At 42.1% G+C, this 22,105-nt stretch overlaps 1 protein-coding gene across 4 annotated transcripts in view; it reads right to left on the bottom strand.

Moving 5' to 3' along the window:
• Positions 1-22,105, bottom strand: part of LOC126236063 (ATP-dependent DNA helicase Q1-like) — a 156,084-nt gene that overhangs the window by 128,621 nt on the left and 5,358 nt on the right. For 3 of the 4 annotated variants that reach the window (XM_049945111.1, XM_049945112.1, XM_049945113.1), the window contains exon 2: positions 10,639-10,757. In XM_049945111.1, the coding sequence (XP_049801068.1) occupies positions 10,639-10,690 (52 nt within the window). In that variant the 5' untranslated portion in view covers positions 10,691-10,757. Of the gene's footprint in view, positions 1-1,062; positions 1,155-10,638; positions 10,758-22,105 lie in introns of those variants that run through there. The other variant, XM_049945114.1, reaches the window with a different exon arrangement.

Below are 22,105 nucleotides of genomic sequence, written 5' to 3'. Positions count from 1 at the left end.
CGAGGGTTGTTTTTTAAGTAAGAGCCGTTCGCGCGTATAGTCCCCTAGTTCGCGCGGACGCCGCAACAAGCCACCGCGCCACTTGCCGGCATCCTTCCCGTTCACACTGATGCAAGTTGCAGCTCTGTAGCTGACGTGTACGCATCGCTGTGCTACTTTATAATGTTTACGATTATTGAATCACCCGCCGCGTGTGAGATACGGTCAGTGATACGTTTTTTGACCGCGAGAAGCCTATCAGCTGCAGAAATTCATCGTCAGTTAACAGAAGTTTATGGCTCGAATGCAATGAGTGAAGGTAAAGTGCGTCAATGGGTTAGAGAGTTTAAAAATGGCCGTCAAAACGTCCATGACGAAGAACGCTCAGGCCGGCCCTCAGTGATCACTGATGATTTGGTGCCTGCAGTCGAAACAAAGATTCGTGAGGCCAGAAGATTCACGATTTCCACTCTTTCTTTGGAATTTCCACAAGTTTCGAGATCGGTTTTGTACAAAATTGTGTCTGAAAACCTAAACTTTAAGAAACTGTGTTCTCGGTGGGTACCCAGACTCCTCACAGAGGACCACAAAGGGAAGAGATTTGCCACTTCATTGGACTTTTTGATTCGTTACAAGGAAGAAGGGGATGACATGTTGAGTCAAACTGCCACCGGAGATGAAACATGGGTATCCCATATAACTCCCGAAAGCAAGCGACAATCGATGGAATGGCGACGCACAACCTCACCCGTCAAGGTCAAAGCCAAACAGACGCTGTCAAAGCGCAAGATTATGGCAACTGTGTTCTGGGAGCGGCGCGGTGTTTTGCTAGTGGACTTTATGCCATGAGGAATGACAATCAACTCAGATGCCTACTGTGCAACTCTAAAGAAGCTCCGCAGAGCAATTCAAAACAAAAGGCGCGGCATGCTGACAAAAGGAGTTTTGCTCCTGCACGATAACGCTAGGCCTCACACCTCTCAAAAGACTCGGGATTTGATTGATTCTTTTGGCTGGGAAGTTTTGGACCGTGCACCATACAGCCCCGACCTTGCTCCTAGCGATTTTCACCTTTTCCGGTACCTGAAACACCATCTCGGCGGGCAGCGCTTCAATGACGACGATGAAGTGAAAGCGGCCGTGAACTCTTGGCTGTTGGAGCAGGCCGCCGAATTCTTTGAAGAGGGAATTAAAAAGTTAGTTGTATGGTATGACAAGTGCTTAAATAAACAAGGCAACTATGTAGAAAAATAGGTAAAAGTGTGTAGAATCAGAAAATAAAAGTTTTTTTACAAAAGTATTTGTATCTTTTTTAAAAAATAAAAACGGCCCTTACTTAAAAAACAACCCTTGTACAAAACTTGACGGATGACAAAATGAATGAAGGAAGGAAGGTAGAAAGGAAGGAACAAATTCTTTGCTTTAGCAGATGTTGCTTGTGTTTTAGTTTGTTAGCTACCTGGACTAAACAGAATTTTACTCATTTTTCATTTAACATATCATTAAGTGCTATTTCTGGTAATAAGATGACATTATTATTACTGCACACTGTGTGTGGTCCAGTCCCATTAAGGGAAAAAAAACCTCCGCCCAAACAGGCCATCACGGCCCAATGGCACTGACCAAAGGGAAACAAGTATTCCATTTTAATCTGATTTCAGAGATTTGGAATCATAACTATCTGGTGATAATGATGATGATGATGATGTTGAGTGTGAGGCACCCCACAGCATATTTATCATAGTTATCAGCACCATTATGAAATGTCAGCATGCCATTTGCTGGGGGGGGGGGGGGGGGGGGGCACAAAGGCTGTCCTCACAGATGGAGTTGATTATAGTGTCTGACACACCACCTAGCAATTATAAAAAAAATACTCTCATTATTAATTGAACTATTGAAATGAAACCCATTTAATAAAAATGTCAAACTGCCTGGGCAAGTTATCCAACCAGAGCATGTTGACCTCTCCTCCCCAGCACTTTATGGATGAGGCACAGCAATTTACAAAATTTCAGTACCAGTATTGCATTGGTGTCAGTATCAGCGATGGTGATGGGCAGATATCTTGCCAAACTGGGGATTGCTCTACTGTCAGTATGTAAAATACACTTAGCCGAAACATGCTGAACTGGAAAGAGATCACCACAAACTTCACAGAGTGGTGGATCCCCCCATTGGAAGAGGAAACCATGTGTTAGTGGGCAATGTCCTATGCAGAGACTAGTGAGCAGCACTTCCTTCTACCTGTGTGGCTGGCATGAGTCCACCAAGATTGGGTGGTCAATACAAGTGACCGCAGTTTGTTGGTCACCACTTGGGACGCACGATTCTTTTGTCAATGAGATGATGGCATACAAAGTACATCGATGCACAACATCGCTAGATGTTTCTTTGGCTTCATTGTCAGCTATGGCATTACCCTGTATACTGACAATACTGACACGTACAAGTACACAGCAAAACACCACCTCCTCCCCCTTGGTGTTGGATCTGCTGTGTGTCGTGCATGATCTAAGTCAACAGGTCTACTGGATACATTTGGTGGATTGCTTGTAATGCACTGAATCAGTCTGAGTAGCTAAGAAACTTCATACTGTGATGATCTGAATTCAATCTAGTGCATTCATAATCCACATTATAATCTGTAATGTTCTGGAAGGTGTACTTGGAAAGTACCCATTAGAGAACATAGTGAGCACATTCCTGTGCTGAGTGCCATTAGTATATAAAATGATAAAACCATGGTATATACTTAAAACTGAAGAAAATAAATTATGTAAAATGTACTCTGGGGCACAAGTTTATAGAACTGCATCAAGCTTACAATTATTTTGGGCCTCTGAAGACACCAGTGTGGCAATTTGTTCTATACCTGGCTGCATATATCTGATATACCTGCGAGACAGTCAGTAGCACATATCATAAATGGTTTGGTCGTATGGGGCCTATTCCTGAACAGCCACTCAGAGTTGAGATGGGTGGCCAGATTTATTGCTGATGACTGAGGCAATGCAAAGATTTTCAGGGCCTGTCAAGCCAGAAGGATTGGTGCCAAATCTGGAGTGGTATTTCATTGGCCTCGGCACAAGGTCTCTGAACTGGGCCAGTCCGATAGGTTCCTGTTGATATCCGAATGCCCTCTTGGTACGCAGCATCTAAAATTTTGAGATAGGAGGTGCGTGTTGATCCACAAACCATGCTGCCATAATCTATCTGAAAAATGCCCTGTAAAGCTGCAGGAGGTAGAACCTGTCAGCTACCCATTTCAAAATATTCAATGATTTGCAATTTTGTCATATGATGACATGGTTGGAGACAGTGGTTGTTATTCAAAGACAAATGTTGATGGTGTTTGGCCGCAACCAGCCACAAATTTACTTTCAGTTCCTTTATTCAAAGGGTACTGTTACCACTTTCAAATCGTTGTGATTCATCTTTAGACGGTTTACATGCTTTCCTTACAACATGTGGTGCATTTTTTTTTTACAGATTAATTGTCCTAAAATATAAATAATACATAATTACAAGCATGCCACACACAGATGGTTGCGTTACAGATTTTCATTGGATGTGACTTATGTGAAATGCCGGTTTGGAGTGTTTGTTTTCATAACATTCACCCAACAGATGTGAACACATTCCCACTGCATTCTTATCGTTGCACACGTAAATCTTTCTCACTGAACACTTTAGATTTCTCACTGAAAAGATTTCTACCACGCACCACATGTTTTGATACATACATAGATACATAAGTGGCACTTACTTCCAAGAGTTCACGAGATATGGCTGCTGACCAATCATAGCGTTTGTGTTTGTTTACATCAGGTTTATTCTTATGGCAAACGAAGTATAGTGATCCGTCACTCTCAGAGGGGAACTTACCCTGCAACATATCTTTGCATCCCAATACCCTTCTGAACTTAATCTCCAACATAAACCTCCTCCTCTTTTCCACTGTCATTATTTTTCCATTATCATCATTTTATTGTGTTTTTTATTATTATGTCTTATTCGCCTGCTACCTCTGCTCTCCCACTCTCGCTCTCTGGTGTTTTCCTATCATCTCCCTTTTCTCTTAGCTTTTAATTGCACTTCAGTCTTTTTACTGATTTTAGGGATGCAGCTAAACTTCTGAAGCTCTTTGGATGCCAAAGGATGAACCCTTCTTGAATGTACCATCTTGCCACTTAATGGCTATTCATACATTTTGACATGCTAGGCATATTCTTTTACAGTACTTTTCTTTTAATGATATCTGATCAGGGAGACACTCTTCCAAGGGTCTTTTGGATGAATGGGGTGTTTCCACTGGCCTACTGCCCAAATGTTTACCACTTTTACAGAATTAGTGGGTGCCTTATTGTTCCCACAACACACAAATCTTTGACATTGTTTCATCAACACATAAACATATCTTTCCTTCATAAGGGATAATTCATAACAGTTGAAATGGGACAGATTGTTGCCATGAGGTGGTACACTTTGTCTCAAGTAATTTACATAAGACACAACAAATATGAATGACAAATACTGATTAGCGTGGGCTTGTAGCCATCTGTTGTGTGTGGCCGAGACTAATAGAGTGTGGTTCATAAGTAGAGTGTGCAGTGAGGTTCTAGAGGTAACAAAAGAAACACAGGAACAAAGAAAAAGAAGAATGGACATTGAGTATAGTAATGCATTAGAAAATAGTAACAAAGGATCGAAGAAAAGTTGACAATCTAAGCTTTCAGCCCTCAAAGGTCTTTGTCAAAAATAGATGACGATGACACACACACACACACACACACACACACACACACACACACACAGGACTGCAACCTCTGGCAGCTGAAGCCACACTTTCAGCTGCCAGAGGCTGCAGTCCTGTGTGTGATTTTGAGTTTGTCTCTGTGTGTGTGTGGGGGGGGGGGGGGGGGGTTTGCACGTTGCACGTGCATTTGCATGTTCTGTGTGGGGGGGGGGGGGTTTGCACGTTGCACGTGCATTTGCATGTTCTGTGTGTTTTCCACAAAGGCTTTTGATGGCCAAAATCTTAGATTGTGATAGTCTTTTTTGAGCCTATCTGCGACTCAGCATCTGCATTTCCGCTATATGGTGGGTACCAACTTCCCTTTTCGTAACATTGTTACCTTCCATCCTGGATTATCCATTGTTTGATTGACACTATACTTATTAGATCCTAAGTACTATAATAGTTCATGGGGTACATATACGAAATATATTGAGTAGCATCTGTCTAGGTCTAAGTATTTAGATAACCTAGTATATGATCCGATCTCCTGGTTTCCCACCTCCGGAAAGGCGACTCACTCACCCTTCACAACCTTTCCAGCAAACCTCAACCTCCTCTCATTGCACACAAACCCAGTCTCTCCCATCTACTCAATCTCCCACTTCCAGCTCCACTCCCTCCAAAACCTCAAAATTCCAATCAACACAATCTGGAACCACAACACCCTAATTCAGTAGTTAACCTTTCCTCCAAACCTCTCTCCCAATCTGAAACCTCTGTCCTATCCAAAGGCCTCACCTTCAGCCCCACTCCCAGATTCAACCAAACAGCCCTCGTCTCGTACTCTCTGCTGGAAATATCACTTTGCCACGAAGAAAAATGATCCTAATCCTACTCCTAATGATCCAACTCCCCAAGACACCATCCAAATTGAACCCTGCCTGGAACAGTTCCGTCCTCCGTCGCAGCGGGACCCACCTCCTCTTCCTCAAAATCACCCTCTCCAAACCTTCCAGGAATTTCTGACTTCCAGCCTTGCATCTCAATCCTTCTTAAAACACCTTAATCATACTCCCAACATCACCACTGCTGAAGCCCAGGCTATCTGTGATCTGAAGGCTGACAGGATCCATCGTCATTCTTCCGGCGGACAAGGGTTCCACGACCGTGGTACTTGATCATCGGGAGTATGTGGCTGAGGGACTGCGTCAGCTTTCAGACAACACCACATACAAAGTTTGCCAAGGTAACCCCATTCCCGATGTCCAGGCAGAGCTTCAAGGAATCCTCAGAACCTCAGGCCCCCTGCAAAACCTTTCACCTGACTCCATCAACCTCCTGACCCCACCGACACCCCGCACCCCTACCTTCTACCTTCTTCTTAAAATCCACAAACCCAATCATTCCGGCCACCCCATTGTAGCTAGTTACCAAGCCCCCACAGAACGTATCTCTGCCGACGTAGATCAACACCTTCAACCCATTACATGCAGTCTCCCATCCTTCATCAAAGACATCAACCACTTTCTCGAAAGCCTGGAATCCTTACCCAATCTGTTACCCCCGGAAACCATCCTTGTAACCATTGATGTCACTTCCTTATACACAAATATTCCGCATGTCCAGGGCCTCGCTGCGATGGAGTACTTCCTTTCACGCCGAACTCCTGCCACCCTACCTAAAACCTCTTTCCTCATTACCTTAGCCAGCTTCATCCTGACCCACAACTTCTTCACTTTCGAAGGCCAGACATACCAACAATTAAAGGGAACAGCCATGGGTAGCAGGATGGCCCCCTCGTACGCCAACCTATTCATGGGTCGCTTAGAGGAAGCCTTCTTGGTTACCCAGGCCTGCCAACCCAAAGTTTGGTACAGATTTATTGATGACATCTTCATGATCTGGACTCACAGTGAAGAAGAACTCCAGAATTTCCTCTCCAACCTCAACTCCTTTGGTTCCATCAGATTCACCTGGTCCTACTCCAAATTCCATGCCACTTTCCTTGACGTTGACCTCCACCTGTCCAATGGCCAGCTTCACACGTCCGTCCACATCAAACCCACCAACAAGCAACAGTACCTCCATTATGACAGCTGCCACCCATTCCACATCAAACGGTCCCTTCCCTGCAGCCTAGGTCTTCGTGGCAAATGAATCTGCTCCAGTCCGGAATCCCTGAACCATTACACCAACAACCTGACAACAGCTTTCGCATCTCGCAACTACCCTCCCAACCTGGTACAGAAGCAAATAACCAGAGCCACTTCCTAATCCCCTCAAACCCAGAATCCCCCACAGAAGAACCACGAAAGTGCCCCACTTGTGACAGGATACTTTCCAGGACTGGACCAGACTCTGAATGTGGCTCTCCAGCAGGGATACGACTTCCTCAAATCCTGCCCTGAAATGAGATCCATCCTTCATGAAATCCTCCCCACTCCACCAAGAGTGTCTTTCCGCCGTCCACCTAACCTTTGTAACCTGTTAGTTCATCCCTATGAAATCCCCAAACCACCTTCCCTACCCTCTGGCTCCTATCCTTGTAACCGCCCCCGGTGTAAAACCTGTCCCATGCACCCTCCCACCACCACCTACTCCAGTCCTGTAACCCAGAAGGTGTACACGATCAAAGGCAGAGCCACATGTGAATGCACCCACGTGATTTACCAACTGACCTGCCTACATTGTGATGCATTCTATGTGGGAATGACCAGCAACAAACTGTCCATTCGCATGAATGGACACAGGCAGATAATGTTTGTTGGTAATGAGGATCACCCTGTGGCTAAACATGCCTTGGTGCACGGCCAGCACATCTTAGCACAGTGTTACACCGTCCGGGTTATCTGGATACTTCCCACCAACACCAACCTATCCGAACTCCGGAGATGGGAACTTGCTCTTCAATATATCCTCTCTTCCCGTTACCCACCAGGCCTCAATCTCCGGTAATTTCAAGTTGCCGCCACTCATACCCCACCTGTCATTCAACATCATCTTTGCCTCTTCACTTCTGCCTCGACTGACATCTCTGCCCAAACTCTTTCTCTTTAAATATGTCTGCTTGTGAGATGTCTGCTTGTGTGTGTATATGTGTGGATGGATGTGTGTGTGTGTGTGTGTGTGTGTGTGTGTGTGTGTGTGTGTGTGTGTGTGTGTGCGCGCGCGAGTGTATACCCGTCCTTTTTTCCCCCTAAGGTAAGTCTTTCCGCTCCCGGGATTGGAATGACTCTTTACCCTCTCCCTTAAATCCTACATCCTTTCGTCTCTCCCTCTCCATCCCTCTTTCCTGATGAAGCAACCGTTGGTTGCGAAAGCTTGAATTTTGTGTGTATGTTTGTGTTTGTTTGTGTGTCTATCAACCTGCCAGTGCTTTCGGAATCAGCAGTAACGTCATGAGTAATTAGTATGATGGGCAGGGGCTCTATGAATATAGTGTGGGACAGTAAGTTGCGAATGTGAGTTTTACGGGAGGCATGCCAGAGATAAATCCCTGCAGTTGCACTATCCTCTGTGTCCTCAGTGGCTCAGATGGAGAGTGCATCTGCCATGTAAGCAGTAGATCCCGGGTTCGAGTCCCGGTCAGGGCACACATTTTCAACTGTCCCTGTTGACTTATATCATCGCCTGTATGCAGCTAAGGGTAATCATTTCATTGTAATTTCATTTCATTGGAAATACTGAGCACTTGTGCAAATTCAGCTTACTTGACAAATATCAGTCCGACTTTCATAACACTGTATCATAGATACTGCACCAATCAAGGTAACTGGTGACCTGAAATATGCCATTGACAACCATGAGGCCACAATATTTGTCTCTACTAGACTTCAGCAAAGCTTCTGATACTGTCAACTTTGACACACTGCACAGAAAAATGTGACAACTAAATTTCTCAGTGAAGTGGTTTGAAAGCTTCTAAAATAATGGATAGCTAAGTATTGTCTGTGGGAACGAAAAATCATCTTGGAAACATTCTAACAGGAGTGTGAAAAGGGTCAATCTTAGGCCCACTTTTGTTTTCCTTGTATCTCAATGATATTTCTTCGGTTCTGCCTTTATGTAAATATCATTTCTGTGCCGATGACCCCCACATTGACCTAAGAGCCAGACCTGAAGATAGAAATACTGCAACTGTCCCAATCAATGATGATCTGCCTTCAGAGGTAAAATGAGCAACAAACCTGGGGCTTAAACTAAATGCAAAAATGTCACAATTAATTCTAGTATCCCATCAGAATTCTGCAGTAAGTTGCCTACCATTCAACTTGATGGCATCTCTATACCATATCAGAAAGCAGTGAAAATTTTGGGTGTAACTTTGGATCAGCATTTAAACTGGAAAGAGAATATTGTCGCCACTTGTCAGAATGCTTCCACTTGCCCCTATGCCCTCAAAAGGTTTTGGACCACATTTCCACATGATGTGGAATGTAAACTGGTGCAAGCACTCATTCTGCAAAACTTCTATTATTGCAATGTAATTCAACATTGCATGAGTAATGAAAACACAGGATGGTCAGAGCTAACCCTTAATGCCTATGTACATTACGTCTGCAACATTTGACGATATGACCATGTCAATGCTTCACACACACAGTTAGGGTGGCTGTAGCCAGACAAGTTACAGGACTACCAAGCAGTACGTCTATTTCACTGGCTACTTCATATGCAAGCACCCCACTACCTTGCTTCAAAGATTGAACATCTTTCACAAAATAATAATATAAATACAAGGTCTCACCTAACTAGTGTACTAACTGTGCATATTCATAAAACAAAAAAAATTGCGAACTTCTTCACTGTCACTAGTTGTCCGCCTCTGGAACAAGCTGCCCTACACTCTTTGCACAACTCAATGCCCTGCTACTTTTAAGAAAAAGTTGAACCACTAGCTTCTGCCATAGTGATTACCCAAAATTAATGTACATGAGCAACTTTCCCTCTGCCATTGTTCCTATCTTCTCCTAGTTATGCTTCTTTCTCATTTCATTTCTCTCTGACTCACGCCATCTTCATGTCCCTTATATTCTTCAACTGTCTACTATCACAGTCATCTTTCTCTCCCTCGTCCATCCCTTTCTCCATTGTTGTCAGCACTCATAATTAGAAACCTACCTTACTGTAATCTCTAATTACTGTTGTATTTACCATGTACAAATATGAACTGAGTGTACGTTTTTCTTATGTATACTACAGTAACTTTTATTTTTTAAAATTTAGTATAACATGCTTACTGTACTATATGCAATCTGAAATATGTAGAACGCCTAGTTAGGTGTAAGAGATGCACAGATAGGCCTAATCTTGATAGGCTAAATAAATTAATAAAAATAAAAAATAAATTATTCGCCAGATTTGGTTCCATCAGATTTTCACTTCTTCCTCACGCTCAAAATTTTCCTCTGTGAATGGAGATTCTCTTTACACATAGAACTGACAGCCAGAAGTGACTGGTATTTTGTAGGCCTCGAGGGTATAATTTTTAAGATGGGATCAAGCATTGGAGCACTGATGAACCAAGTGCATTAGTGTACAGGAGACTACATTGTAAAATAGAAATGTTTCACTGAGGTAAGTCATTTCTTTCTATTCCACTCAGACAACTATTTAAACTACCCTCGTAATCTGACTGTTCTTCCTGCTAACTGTAGTTAAATTATTATTTGGGTTATTTCAAAATTACTGCTAACTGTAGTTAAATTATTATCTGGGTTATTTCAAAATTACTAAAATGTGAAATGAGGTTATCTAGTAGTAATACTCCCAAAATTTCTAATACATTTCTAATAAGTCTTGGTTAAAAGGTAAGTAAAATTTAAAAAATTCAGAATAATGAGAGAGGTAACAATAATGACATTAGAAATGAACAAATTAGTCAGTGTGGAAGGTGTTTGTTTATAACTCAAACTCACCTTCATAGCTATCTTCTTTGTCTGGATTACTAGATAACGAATGAGAAGCCATCTCCTCTTTTTAGCTTCTATGCTGTTACATGAATGTCTTGCTCAGGATTATCAATGTCTTTAGTCACCTGGAGATGTAAATAGAAAATATGTCAAAGGGTTATGAATAAAAGCCAAATTTACATAAAATTCCTAACAATAAATCACAGCCAGTCACACAGATGTTAAGTACATATCAGTGAAGTTTGTGCTCCTCACAGCATAACTGGGACCACAGAAATAGAAAATAACATGAGTGAAAACCAAGTAAAATTTTGTGTAGGCTGCAGCCCTCAATTCACTGGCAGGACACTAGTAAAGTGCTAAAACACTGAAAAAATTGAACTGGCAGATACTTGAAGATAGATGCAAACTATCCTTTGAAATCTTGATTACAAAATTGCATGAAACAGTTCTAAGTGATGAATCAGACATATGGAATAAGTTCACAGATATGCGAGTGGCTCGAAGACTTATTAAATAATAGAACACAGTATGCCCTGGACGGCGAGTGCTCATCAGAGTCAAAGGTATAGCCAGGAATGCCCCAGGGAAGTATGATAGGGCTGTTGTTGCTCTCGATTTACATAACTGATTTGGCAAATAGGGTGGGCAACATTTGGACATGGACACCATCCGGTCCTGGGGCAGAAGAGCATGAAGAAGAGAGTGTGTGTTGGAGTTCCCGCATGGAGAAAACAATATTATAGCTTTCACTATTTTGAGAGGAGAAAGCAAGAGGTCGCACTTCCGCTGCACGTTTCTTTGGGAGAAAGGCTGGTGGGTAATTTGAAGAGCTCGAAATCTCAGCAAAGTGTTGACCCAATGAGTTAGAAATTGTGACGGGGTCCACTAAGTTATCATGCATGACAATGAGCCCAGAGATTGGGGGGAAACTAGGCGCACCAGATAACCGTCGAATTCGACTCCACACTTCGGAGGAGGGAGTGAGGGTGTTAAGAGAGTTAGTAAAGAAGTCCCAGCTTCCCTTTTTGCTATTGCGGATGACACGACAGCATTGTGCACGTAACTGCTTATAGCAGATACAGTTGGCCAAGGTAGGATGATGACGGAAAATGCGAAGAGCATGTTGCCCCTCACGTATGGCGTCGCAGCACGCCTTGTTCGACCAAGGAACTGGGGGGCACTGGGGCAAATCTGAGGTGCGAAGTATTGAACGTTCCGCGGCTGTAAAAATAACTTCTGTAATATGAGTGACCTGATCATCGACCCTAGGAAAGTGACAGTCATCGAATGTTGCTAGAGACGAAAAAAGTATCCAATCGGCTTGGGCAAACTTCCAGCATCTCCGGTGCATAGATGGAAGGATACATGAAAAATGGTCACTCAAGTGTGTATCAGCAAGAGCAAACCATTCAAAGTGCCGAGCTAGCTGAACAGTACCAATCGAAAGGTCCAAATGAGAGAAATGTGTCATGGAGGCAGACAAAAATGTAGGGTCCCCAGTGTTGCGGCAAACAAGATCTGCTTGGTGGAAGACATCAATCAATAAGGAGCCTCACGGACAAGGACGCGGAGATCCCCAGCAAATAGGGGGGTGGGAGCTGACCAAGGAGATGAAGGAGATCAGCTCTTGCCATCAGTGTGGACAATGGAATACATACAGTACAAAGCAGTAGGATCATAAGAGGATTGACAATTCATCCCAATTGGCTCTAATGCTGTGGATATTCCAATGGATAATGGACATAGGGTGGACAGAAAGGGAAGAAACTTACCACGGTTGCTCTCAACTCAACGACTGCTAAGAGCCGGCGGCCGACAGCATGGAACGGCATTCAGCCGAAGGCAGAAGATCCTGATCCATAGGTTGTTCAGGAGCAGCTCCTGCCGCCAGCAACTGGCTGGTTGATCGGCCGCCAGCAGTGCGCTTTGGCGACACAGAAGACAACCAAGGGTGGTTACCGCCAGGTGGCACTGTAGATGAGATACACCGTGGCGGAGGAGAGGAACTGGGTTTCCTATGAGCCTTCTTGGAAACAGGACGTTGAGATGAGGGAGGAATTGATGGTTGTGAAGGCAGGGTACGCAAAAAATCTTCGCAAGTAGGCTCTTTTTTGGAAGTCAGGGTTTCTGATTTTGAGGCTCGTGATTTAGCTGAAGCCAATGAAGGGTGAGGAATACAGTGAGCAGGTGATAGTGGGGAGGCTGAATGAGCGATCTTTGCACTGGCCGATCTGACGACCGTGGCACTAAAGGTGAGATCACAAGTGTGTGTGGCTGTCTCCTTAGTAGGCTGAGAAGATGCAAGGACAGTGCTATATTTACCTGCGGGAGGCACAGTGGGCTTTCGACTGGCGAATAACTTTCGAGCAGCAAATGTCAACACCTTTCCTTCATTCTGATTTCCTGAATGAGCCATTCATCTTTAAAAATGGGGCAAACTCTAGAGGAAGCAGAGTGGTCACCCGTACAGTTGATGCAACGAGGGATGGAGGTGGACAAGCACCCTCATGGGCATCCTTGCCACACGTAACGCATTTGGCCGGATTGGAACATGACTGGCTGGTATGATTGAACTGCTGACACCGATAGCAACACATAGGGTTGGGGATGTAAGGGCGAACTAAAATTATCTCATAGCCAACTTTTATGTTCGATGGAATTTGAACTCTGTGAAATGTCACGAAGATAGTACGGGTTGGAACCAGGTCCTTGTCAACCCTTTTCATGACTCGATGAACAGCTATTACACGGTGGTCAGAGAGGTAGTTTTGAATTTCCTCGTCAGAAAATCCGTCGAGGGAGCATGTATAAACCACTCCGCACGATTAATTTCAAGTGTGGTGCACTTCCACCCGGACAAGGAAGGCGTGTAGCAGTGAAGTTTGCAGCCATTTTTGTGCCCGCAGGGCACTGACTGCTTCTATCAACAAGGTGCCATTTCGTAATCGGGAACAAGACTTTACAGGACCTGCAATTGTGTCGACACCTTTCTGAATAATGAAAGAGTTGACTGTGGAGAAGTCTCGACCTTCGTCCGACCGAGAAACAACAAGGAACTGTGGCACTGGTGGAAGAATTGTCCGTGGTTGAGACTTATTTAACTTTCGCTTGTGAGCAAACATAGTAGATGATGAGGAAACCATTGCGGAAGTATCCCCCATGATTACCGGCGTCTCAGATGGCGCGCTCCTTCCTTGTGGGGGCCCTCTCTGAGGTCACTCCCACCTTAGGTGATTGTTCACACCTCAGGTCACACCTCCCGAGAACCGGACAGAGGGACCAATCACGCACTTTCGGGAGGTACCAGCTCGGGTAATCACCCCTCCTTGGGCCTGGCTGTTACCAGGGGGTACGTAGGCTGTCTACCCAGGGTGGGGAATTACGCGTTACCCCGTCACCGGCTACACGTGGGAATGCGTGGGTCGTTCTTCAGACACGCACAGGGAGGAAATAAAAGAAAGGGAAGCAAAAAGAAAAGGAAAGGAATGAAGAGAGGTCTCAAACGCCACAGCAGAGAAGAGGGTAAAGAAAAGAGGCAAGAAAAAGAGAAGGACAGAGACTTTCCAGCAGAGAAAGTGAAGATGAGAGACTGTCTTACAGTTACAAGCGTCCATCTCTGGACGTAGCCACAAAACATACTCCCAGAGGGGGAGAAGGGGAAGGGGAGAGGCGGAGGTGAGGGGGGTAGGTAGAATGGGGGATGGGGAAGGATGTGGAAAAGGAAGGTATGCAGCCCGGAAAGGAAAGAGGGGCGCACTAGCTCGAGGTCCCGTGCTCGCCACGAACATATCCACAAAAGAGCTGTGGACCCCTTGGGGGAGTAATGGAGGAATCCCAGATTTCTTAATCAGAGGTTTAGAAGAGTCTCTACACTTGCACCCAAACAAGATTCTAATGGCCCTTTTCTCTAGTTTAAAAGTGCTATTAGCAGTTTTAGAGTTTCCCCAGAAAGTGATCCCATATCTAATATGAGAATGAAAGCAGGCATGATATGCGTTCATCACTGTTTTCTCACTACAGCATAATTTTAGTGAGCAAATACGGTAACATGTTTTTCTCAGTTCTGCATATGTTTATTCCATTTTCTACACCTACACCTACATTTATACTCCACAAGCCACCCAATGGTGTGTGGCAGAGGGCACTTTACGTGCCACTGTCATTACCTCCCTTTCCTGTTCCAGTCGCGCATGGTTCGCAGGAAGAACGACTGCCGGAAAGCCTCCGTGGACACCCGAATCTCTCTAATTTTTCGTGATCTCCTCGGGAGGTATAAGTAGGGGGAAGCAATATATTCGATACCTCATCCAGAAACGCACCCTCTCGAAAGCTGGACAGCAAGCTACAGCGCAATGCAGAGCGTCTCTCTTGCAGAGTCTGCCACTTGAGTTTACTAAACATCTCCGTAATGCTATCACGCTTACCAAATAACCCTGTGACGAAACGCGCCGCTCTTCTGTTCTTCTAGAGACTTGCGGTACATGGCTGTTAGAAGGGGGGCAAGTTCTTTCGCGTACTCTGTGTGGAATTGAATTGGTATCCCATCAGGTCCAGTTGACTTTCCTCTGTTGAGAGATTTCAGTTGCTTTTCTATTCCTTGGACACTTATTTCGATGTCAGCCATTTTTTCATTCGTGCGAGGATTTAGAGAAGGAACTGCAGTGCAGTCTTCCTCTGTGAAACAGCTTTGGAAAAAGGTGTTTAGTATTTCAGCTTTACGAGTGTCATCCTCGTGTTTCAATGCCATTATCATCCCGGAGTGTCCGGATATGCTGTTTCGAGCCACTTACTGATTTAATGTAAGACCAGAACTTCCTCGGATTTTCTGTCAAGTCGGTACATAGAATTTTACTTTCAAATTCACTGGACACTTCACGCATAGTCCTCCTTACATTAACTTTGACATCGTTTAGCTTCTGTTTGTCTGAGAGGTTTTGGCTGGATTTAAATTTGCAGTAAAGCTCTCTTTGCTTTCGCAGTAGTTTCTTAACTTTGTTGTTGAACCACGGTGGGTTTTCCCATCCCTCACAGTTTTACTCGGCACATACCTGTCTAAAATGCATTTTACGATTGCCTTGAACTTTTTCCATAAAAACTCAACAATGTCAGTGTCGGAACAGAAATTTTCATTTTGATCTGTTACGTAGTCTGAAATCTGCCTCCTATTACTCTTGCTAAACAGATAAACCTTCCTCCCTTTTTTTATATTCCTATTTACTTCCATATTCAGGGATGCTGCAACGGCCTTATGATCACTGCTTCCCTGTTCTGCGCTTAAAGAGTCGAAAAGTTTGGGTTTGTTTGTTATCATTAGGTCCAAGATGTTATCTCCACAAGTCGGTTCTCTGTTTAATTGCTCAAGGTAATTTTCAGACAGTGCACTCAGTACGTCACTTGATGCTCTGTCCCTACCACCCGTCCTAAACATCTGAGTGTCCCAGTCTATGTCTGGTAAATTGAAATCTCCACCTAAGACTATAACATGCTGAGGAAATTTATGTAAAAAGTATTCCAGATTTTCTCTCAGTTGTTCTGAGATCTCACACTTGTTATTTCATTCTGAGATAACATGATTAGCTCCCATTTCCTTTCAATGCACTTTGGTCGGTTCAGTAACCACATGTAGCTCAGATTCACCTTTCGGAGTCCTTAACCGTAACACTCCTCGTAAGGTGAAACACAATCTCATACACTCAGACTCTTTGTTTCTCACAAGACCAGAATATTAATCCTCCCATCTACTTGAAACAGCTACTTGTAACAGAAATTTGTTATGCAGTTCATTTCGCCCATCTGCATCACTAAGACATTCCAGATTCCAGTTTCCTGTCTTACAATACCTTAATCGGTAATCAACTGTTCCATTTAAATATTTATTTAACTGCAACCCAATGTTTAATTCTATAGTCTCTGCAAAATTTGTTCACAGTGTTCGATGCAAAGGCAATATCTGGCATGGAAATTTGAGCTAAATATACAGGACTTTCAATTGCCTCCAAATAAGGTATTTCCTTTTCATACATTTCATCTTCTTTACTATCAGCTGTACACTCTGTTCTATAGGTGTGGATAGATGAGGTTGTAAGTCATCACCGGGCACATAAAAAAGACTGAGAACGTTGGCAGCTTTCACTAACAGCCAAGATAATGTAGTCATACAGGGTGTGTGTGTGTGTGTGTGTGTGTGTGTGTGTGTGTGTGTGTGTGTGTGTGTGTGTGTGTGTGTGTGTGTGTGTGTGTGTGTGTCAGTCGATCACAGTCAAAGAAGGATGCTGAAAAGTAGCAGCATTCTCTGTCTTTGTTCATGTAACTGTTGATGACACAGCACCTTCCTTTTCTATAGCTTTCTTCCAGTTATTTGCATTTGGGCTGGCCATGGCTTCCTCAGCTGTAAGATGTTTATTGTTGGATGTTTGAGCAGGCATGTACATGTACAGAAATTTGCTTTTGGGGTTTACAGGATCTCATCATTGATTTCATCTTAAATAAAGATATATATAACTGTTCTTGAACAACTTATTCAGGTTTTTTAGTTTCTAACTTTGCCTTTGCATGCTCTTGTACATCATATTCAGGATTAATATCTTCACATACTTTTTCGCCCTTTGTTTCATTTTAAGCACATCTAAAAATATTACATCTCTGCTAGTTTTTATCTTCTTCTTTTTAGGATTTGTAAGTCTGTAACATATTGAATCTTCACAGTGACCAATAAAAATATACTTTTGAGATTTAGGGTCGCATTTTCTTCTAAGTCGTTTGAGAACTTGGGTCATGGTGTTGCATCTAAAAATTCTTAGATGATCTAGATGAGGTTTGTTTCCAGTACAAACATCATGTGGAATCTTGTTTAGTACAGTTTCAGTAGGTAATCTATTATTTAGATACACTGCAGTTGATGCTACTTCTGCCCAGTAACGTAGTTTGAGGTCTGATTTCAAATTCACTCAGTTGTTGCTTAAGCTGTTTGTCAACAAATTGGGTACCATTGTCTGATCTGAGAATTTTTATCTTTTTACCAGTATCTCTTTTAACCACAGCGTGAAAACTGTCAAATATTTCACTCACTTTGTCCTTGTTCCTAAGGAAATAAAAATGGGTATATCTTGAAAAATCATCAATAAAGTTAAGGAAATAACTACTGCCTCCTATAAATTCCTTTTCCACAGGCCCATTTCTATGAGTATCAGCTGTAACAGCTCAATAAATCTACTTTTACTTGTTTTGAATGGTAATCTGGCTAGCTTTCCTTGTATTCAAATTTCACAAGTTACTGCTGCCATATACTTTTACCCTTGTTGCCATACCTTTTCACAAGGCAATACCTTTCCAATTAAGATAGCCAAGTCTTTGATTTCACAAAAAACCTTTTGCAGAATATACTGGATAACAATTTCCAACTTGAAGAACATCTAATTTATACATACTGCTTTATTTACTGTGGCTATTACAATGCCACTCTGATCAATTATTTCTGCACCATTTAAATAAAAAATTAATTTGTTGTCCTTACTATTTCACTCACTGAAAGCAACTTTCTAGCAGCACTCTTCACACAATGTACATTATGTGCTGTAATATCTTGCAGTCTGGATTTTAGAGAATGCCATTTAAACATTCACTCGCCTTATTTTACAAGCATTAAATAACAAAACTGCACTGATTGGTATTTACTGTGACCTATCTAAGGCATTTTACTGTGTGACTCACAATATTCTCCTGGATAAACTGAGGTGTTATAGGACTGACAGTATAGTCAACCATGGATAATGTCATACGTAGCCAAAAATCTGCAGAAAATGTTACTCACTAATTCAACCAATGTAGTCAGGGAACATTATTCTGACTAGAGAGAATTCATGTATGGAGTTTCCCAAGGTTCAAACTTAAGACCTCTTACTGTTCCTCATATATACACTGATTTCAGTAAAATGCAACACACAGAAATAGTTCTTTTTGTGGATCACACTAGAATTGTAATCAATCCAAGTATACATACAGCAAGAGAAACAATGATAAATATATATTTTTTTTTGGAGGGGGGGGGGGGGGGAGTGTAAATGACTGGTTTTCTGAGAATGGGCTAACTCCCAATTTAAAGAGCCACAATGTATTCAGTTTTGCACACCTAGAGGTACCACACCAATGATAAGTGTAACATGTGGTGAGGAAATACTAAATAGAGTGAAAACTTCAGAAATTTTAGGTGTCCATACTGACGAGAATATAAACTGGCTACACTCAATACAAATACTTTGAGAAAAGGCTTATTAACACTTAAGGGAAGTTGGAACACCCTATCCCGACAATGTTAAATTTAGTGACTTGGCTTCCCTATATTTCAGGAACCACTGTAGACATTGACATGGAACTTTTACACGGCATTAAACTGCATGTTCTGAGTCTACTGAACTACAATAATTGCATTTCAGTCACTGCTTTCAGAAATACTGTTTTTTAATTACACAGTTAAAATTTTGGGTACTTTTTTGTACGTTATCCTAAATAATTTTAATTATACATAACATTATGTTCTTCTTTTCATTCAGTAGGGTCAGGATACGTATGTTAATATATGCTTATTTTTTTTATTTTTAGTCACTCAGAAGCACCCTGCACTGTAATGTATATCATCCTCTCGATCTTTTTCCAAGCTTTTTCTTCTTTTCTTGTTTCTGGACTCCTTAGTGGCCAGCTGTGATGCATACTCTTCTTTATCAATACGAACCTTGTCCATCTGTTCAAGTTCTCTGATGCAATTTGCTCCTGGATTAAGTCCCTTATGCTGTGGCACTTTCATCTTACCGAAATTGCCATCATTAAAAGCAATAACAGCACCAGTGACGCCCCACTTTAGTGTCTTCATTCCAACAAAAACATTTACTGGTAAGTGAGTCCATATAATATAACTGAATGATTCATTAGGATTTTGAATCTGACTATGCAGACACTTCTTCAGTAATTCAGGATTTGCCAGGTCCCTGTAAATAGGTTTTATGATATCAATGACTGCTGCTAGGATGGATTGTATGAACTGTTTGGGTACTGGGCATTGCAGTAATTGCACCATGTCTCAGGTCCAGGAGGGCAAAGGTGGTGTACTGGTTTTTCATCTGTTGACAGTCCATGGAAGAAGGTAGCCCACACTGCCTGCTTAGTTTTCAACAAATCCTCAGTATTATTTTTAATGGCTATCCCATAATACTGCTGTAGTTCACCAATCATTTTGTCTGTCAGCCTGCCTCTTATGGTTTTACCATCAGAAAGTTTCTTGTCTCTCAAACTTTGTTTCAACTTCCTCAACCTCGTGCCCATCATCTTCTGGACATGACCACCACTGTTAACCTTTATAACACAGCAATCCACAGTCTACTATATAAAAAATTACTGATTTTATTAGATATTTAAGTAACGCACATAAAATTTTTTAACATTTTCAACCAGTGAAGATTATATTTAAAAGAAAATAAAATAAACTACTTCCCATGTGAGTTTATAAGTGATATATGCGTATCATTTTATTCAGAAAATTGCAAATTTTATAATGAGATAAAAATTCGAAAATGCGAAAATGCGAAAAAAAAATTTTTGCGTTTTAACTCCCCTTAAGTCTGAATTCGATGTTAACAAATTTCCCTTCTCCAGAAATGCTTTTCTTGCTATTGCCAGTCTACATTTCATATCCTCTCTACTTCAGCAATCATTTATTTTCTGCCCAAATAACAAAATTCATCTACTATTTTAAATGTCTCATTTCCTAATTTAATTCCCTCGGCATTCAACTACATTCCATTATTCTTGCCTTGCTTTTGTTGCTATTCATGATATATTCCGTTTCAACAACCTGTCCATTCTAATCAACTGCTCTTCCAAGTCCACTGCTGTCTATGACAGAATTAAAATGTCATCAACAAACCTCAAAGCTTTTATAACTTCTCCCTGAATTTTAATTCCTATTCCAATTTTTTTCTTTGGTTTATTTACCGCTTGCTCAATGTACACATTGAGTAACATCAGAGATAGGCTACAACACTGTCTCACTACCTTCTCAAAAACTGCTTACTTTACATGCCCCTTAACCACAGTTAAGTAAGGAAGAGGCTCCAGTTGAAGTAGATGTAGTTAAGATGCAACAGAATCTCACTAGGAAACCAACTGTTTCAAAAAAAGTAGAAAGTAAGAGGAAAGTTCTGTTGCTAGGTAGCAGCCATGGAAGAGGTGTGGGCCAGATTTTGCAGGAAAAATTAGATGACAGGTACCAGGTTACAAACTTTTTCAAGCCAAGTGCAAGTCTTAGCCAAGTGGTAGAGGATATAGGTTCCTTGTGCAAGGGATTCAAAAAGCAGGATCACGTGATGATAGTGGGTGGAGTGGGAAACAGTATTGATAGGGATCAGGGCTACAGTATTAAGTGTGACCTGGTGAAAATAGCCTCGGCAACGACCCATACCAATGTTGGGCAGGTGCCTGCTTTCGTGTGGCATGATCAGCCCCAGTTGAACTGCTCTGTCAGGAAGGTAAATATGGAGTTGGATCAGTTGTGTAGGGCGGCCACTCTGCCAGACATTGGATTGCTTCCTGTCGAGGCTATTGATAGGGGGGATTTCACAAGCCATGGTCTACATCTCAATAGGAAAGGGAAAGGTAAACTGGCAGGGGGAGGGGGGGGGGCGGGGGGACTAGTACTCATGGATGTACATCTTTTTTAGACTAATATCAGTGTCCAATGAGAAGTTTAGGAAGGCAGGTGCTAAAGAGGTCCAAAACTCACAAAATTCTCACAACAGGAAAGTAAATAATAATGTTACCATATTTAACCAAAATATTGGTGGGTTAAAGAAAAAAGTAGATTCTCACAAAAGTAAAGTAAAAAATAATGGTACCATTTTTCACCAAAATATTCCTGGATTGAAGAATAAAGTAGATGAGCTCCTGGTTTGTTTAGATGACACTGAATCTGATAATTAAATACATATACTATGCTTGTCTGAGCATCACATTGTGTCTGATATGGAAAAGGTAAATATCAGTGGTTATAAACTAGCTGCACATGTGAGTAGAGAGGATAAGGTGGGAGGAGGAGTTGCCATATATGTCAAAAGTTATCACTGTGTAGAAAGCTTAGATACAAAAAAGTTTTGTCTAGAGCAACATCTAGAAGCATGTGCCTGTCAACTTAAACTGAAGGAGGGCTCTTTTATAATTGCAACAGTATAGAGGTCCCCTTCAGGAAACTTTCATTTATTCCTGGAAAACTTGGATGCCTTGTTGTGCTATCTGTCAGATAGGGGAAAGCAAATAATTATTTGTGGGGACTTCAATGTTGATTCACTGATGAAAGAGTGTAATAGGAAGAATGACCTAGAAGTCTTGCTTGGTTCTTTCAATTTGACATCTGTCATTAACTTTCCTACTCGGGTAGTAAAGGACAGCAGCACATTGATAGATAACACTTTTATAGACCAAGATA

The sequence above is a fragment of the Schistocerca nitens genome, chromosome 2 (assembly GCF_023898315.1).
Source record: "Schistocerca nitens isolate TAMUIC-IGC-003100 chromosome 2, iqSchNite1.1, whole genome shotgun sequence".
In the NCBI taxonomy this organism is placed as follows: domain Eukaryota; kingdom Metazoa; phylum Arthropoda; class Insecta; order Orthoptera; family Acrididae; genus Schistocerca; species Schistocerca nitens.
This window is presented reverse-complemented; position numbering and strand designations above follow the sequence as displayed.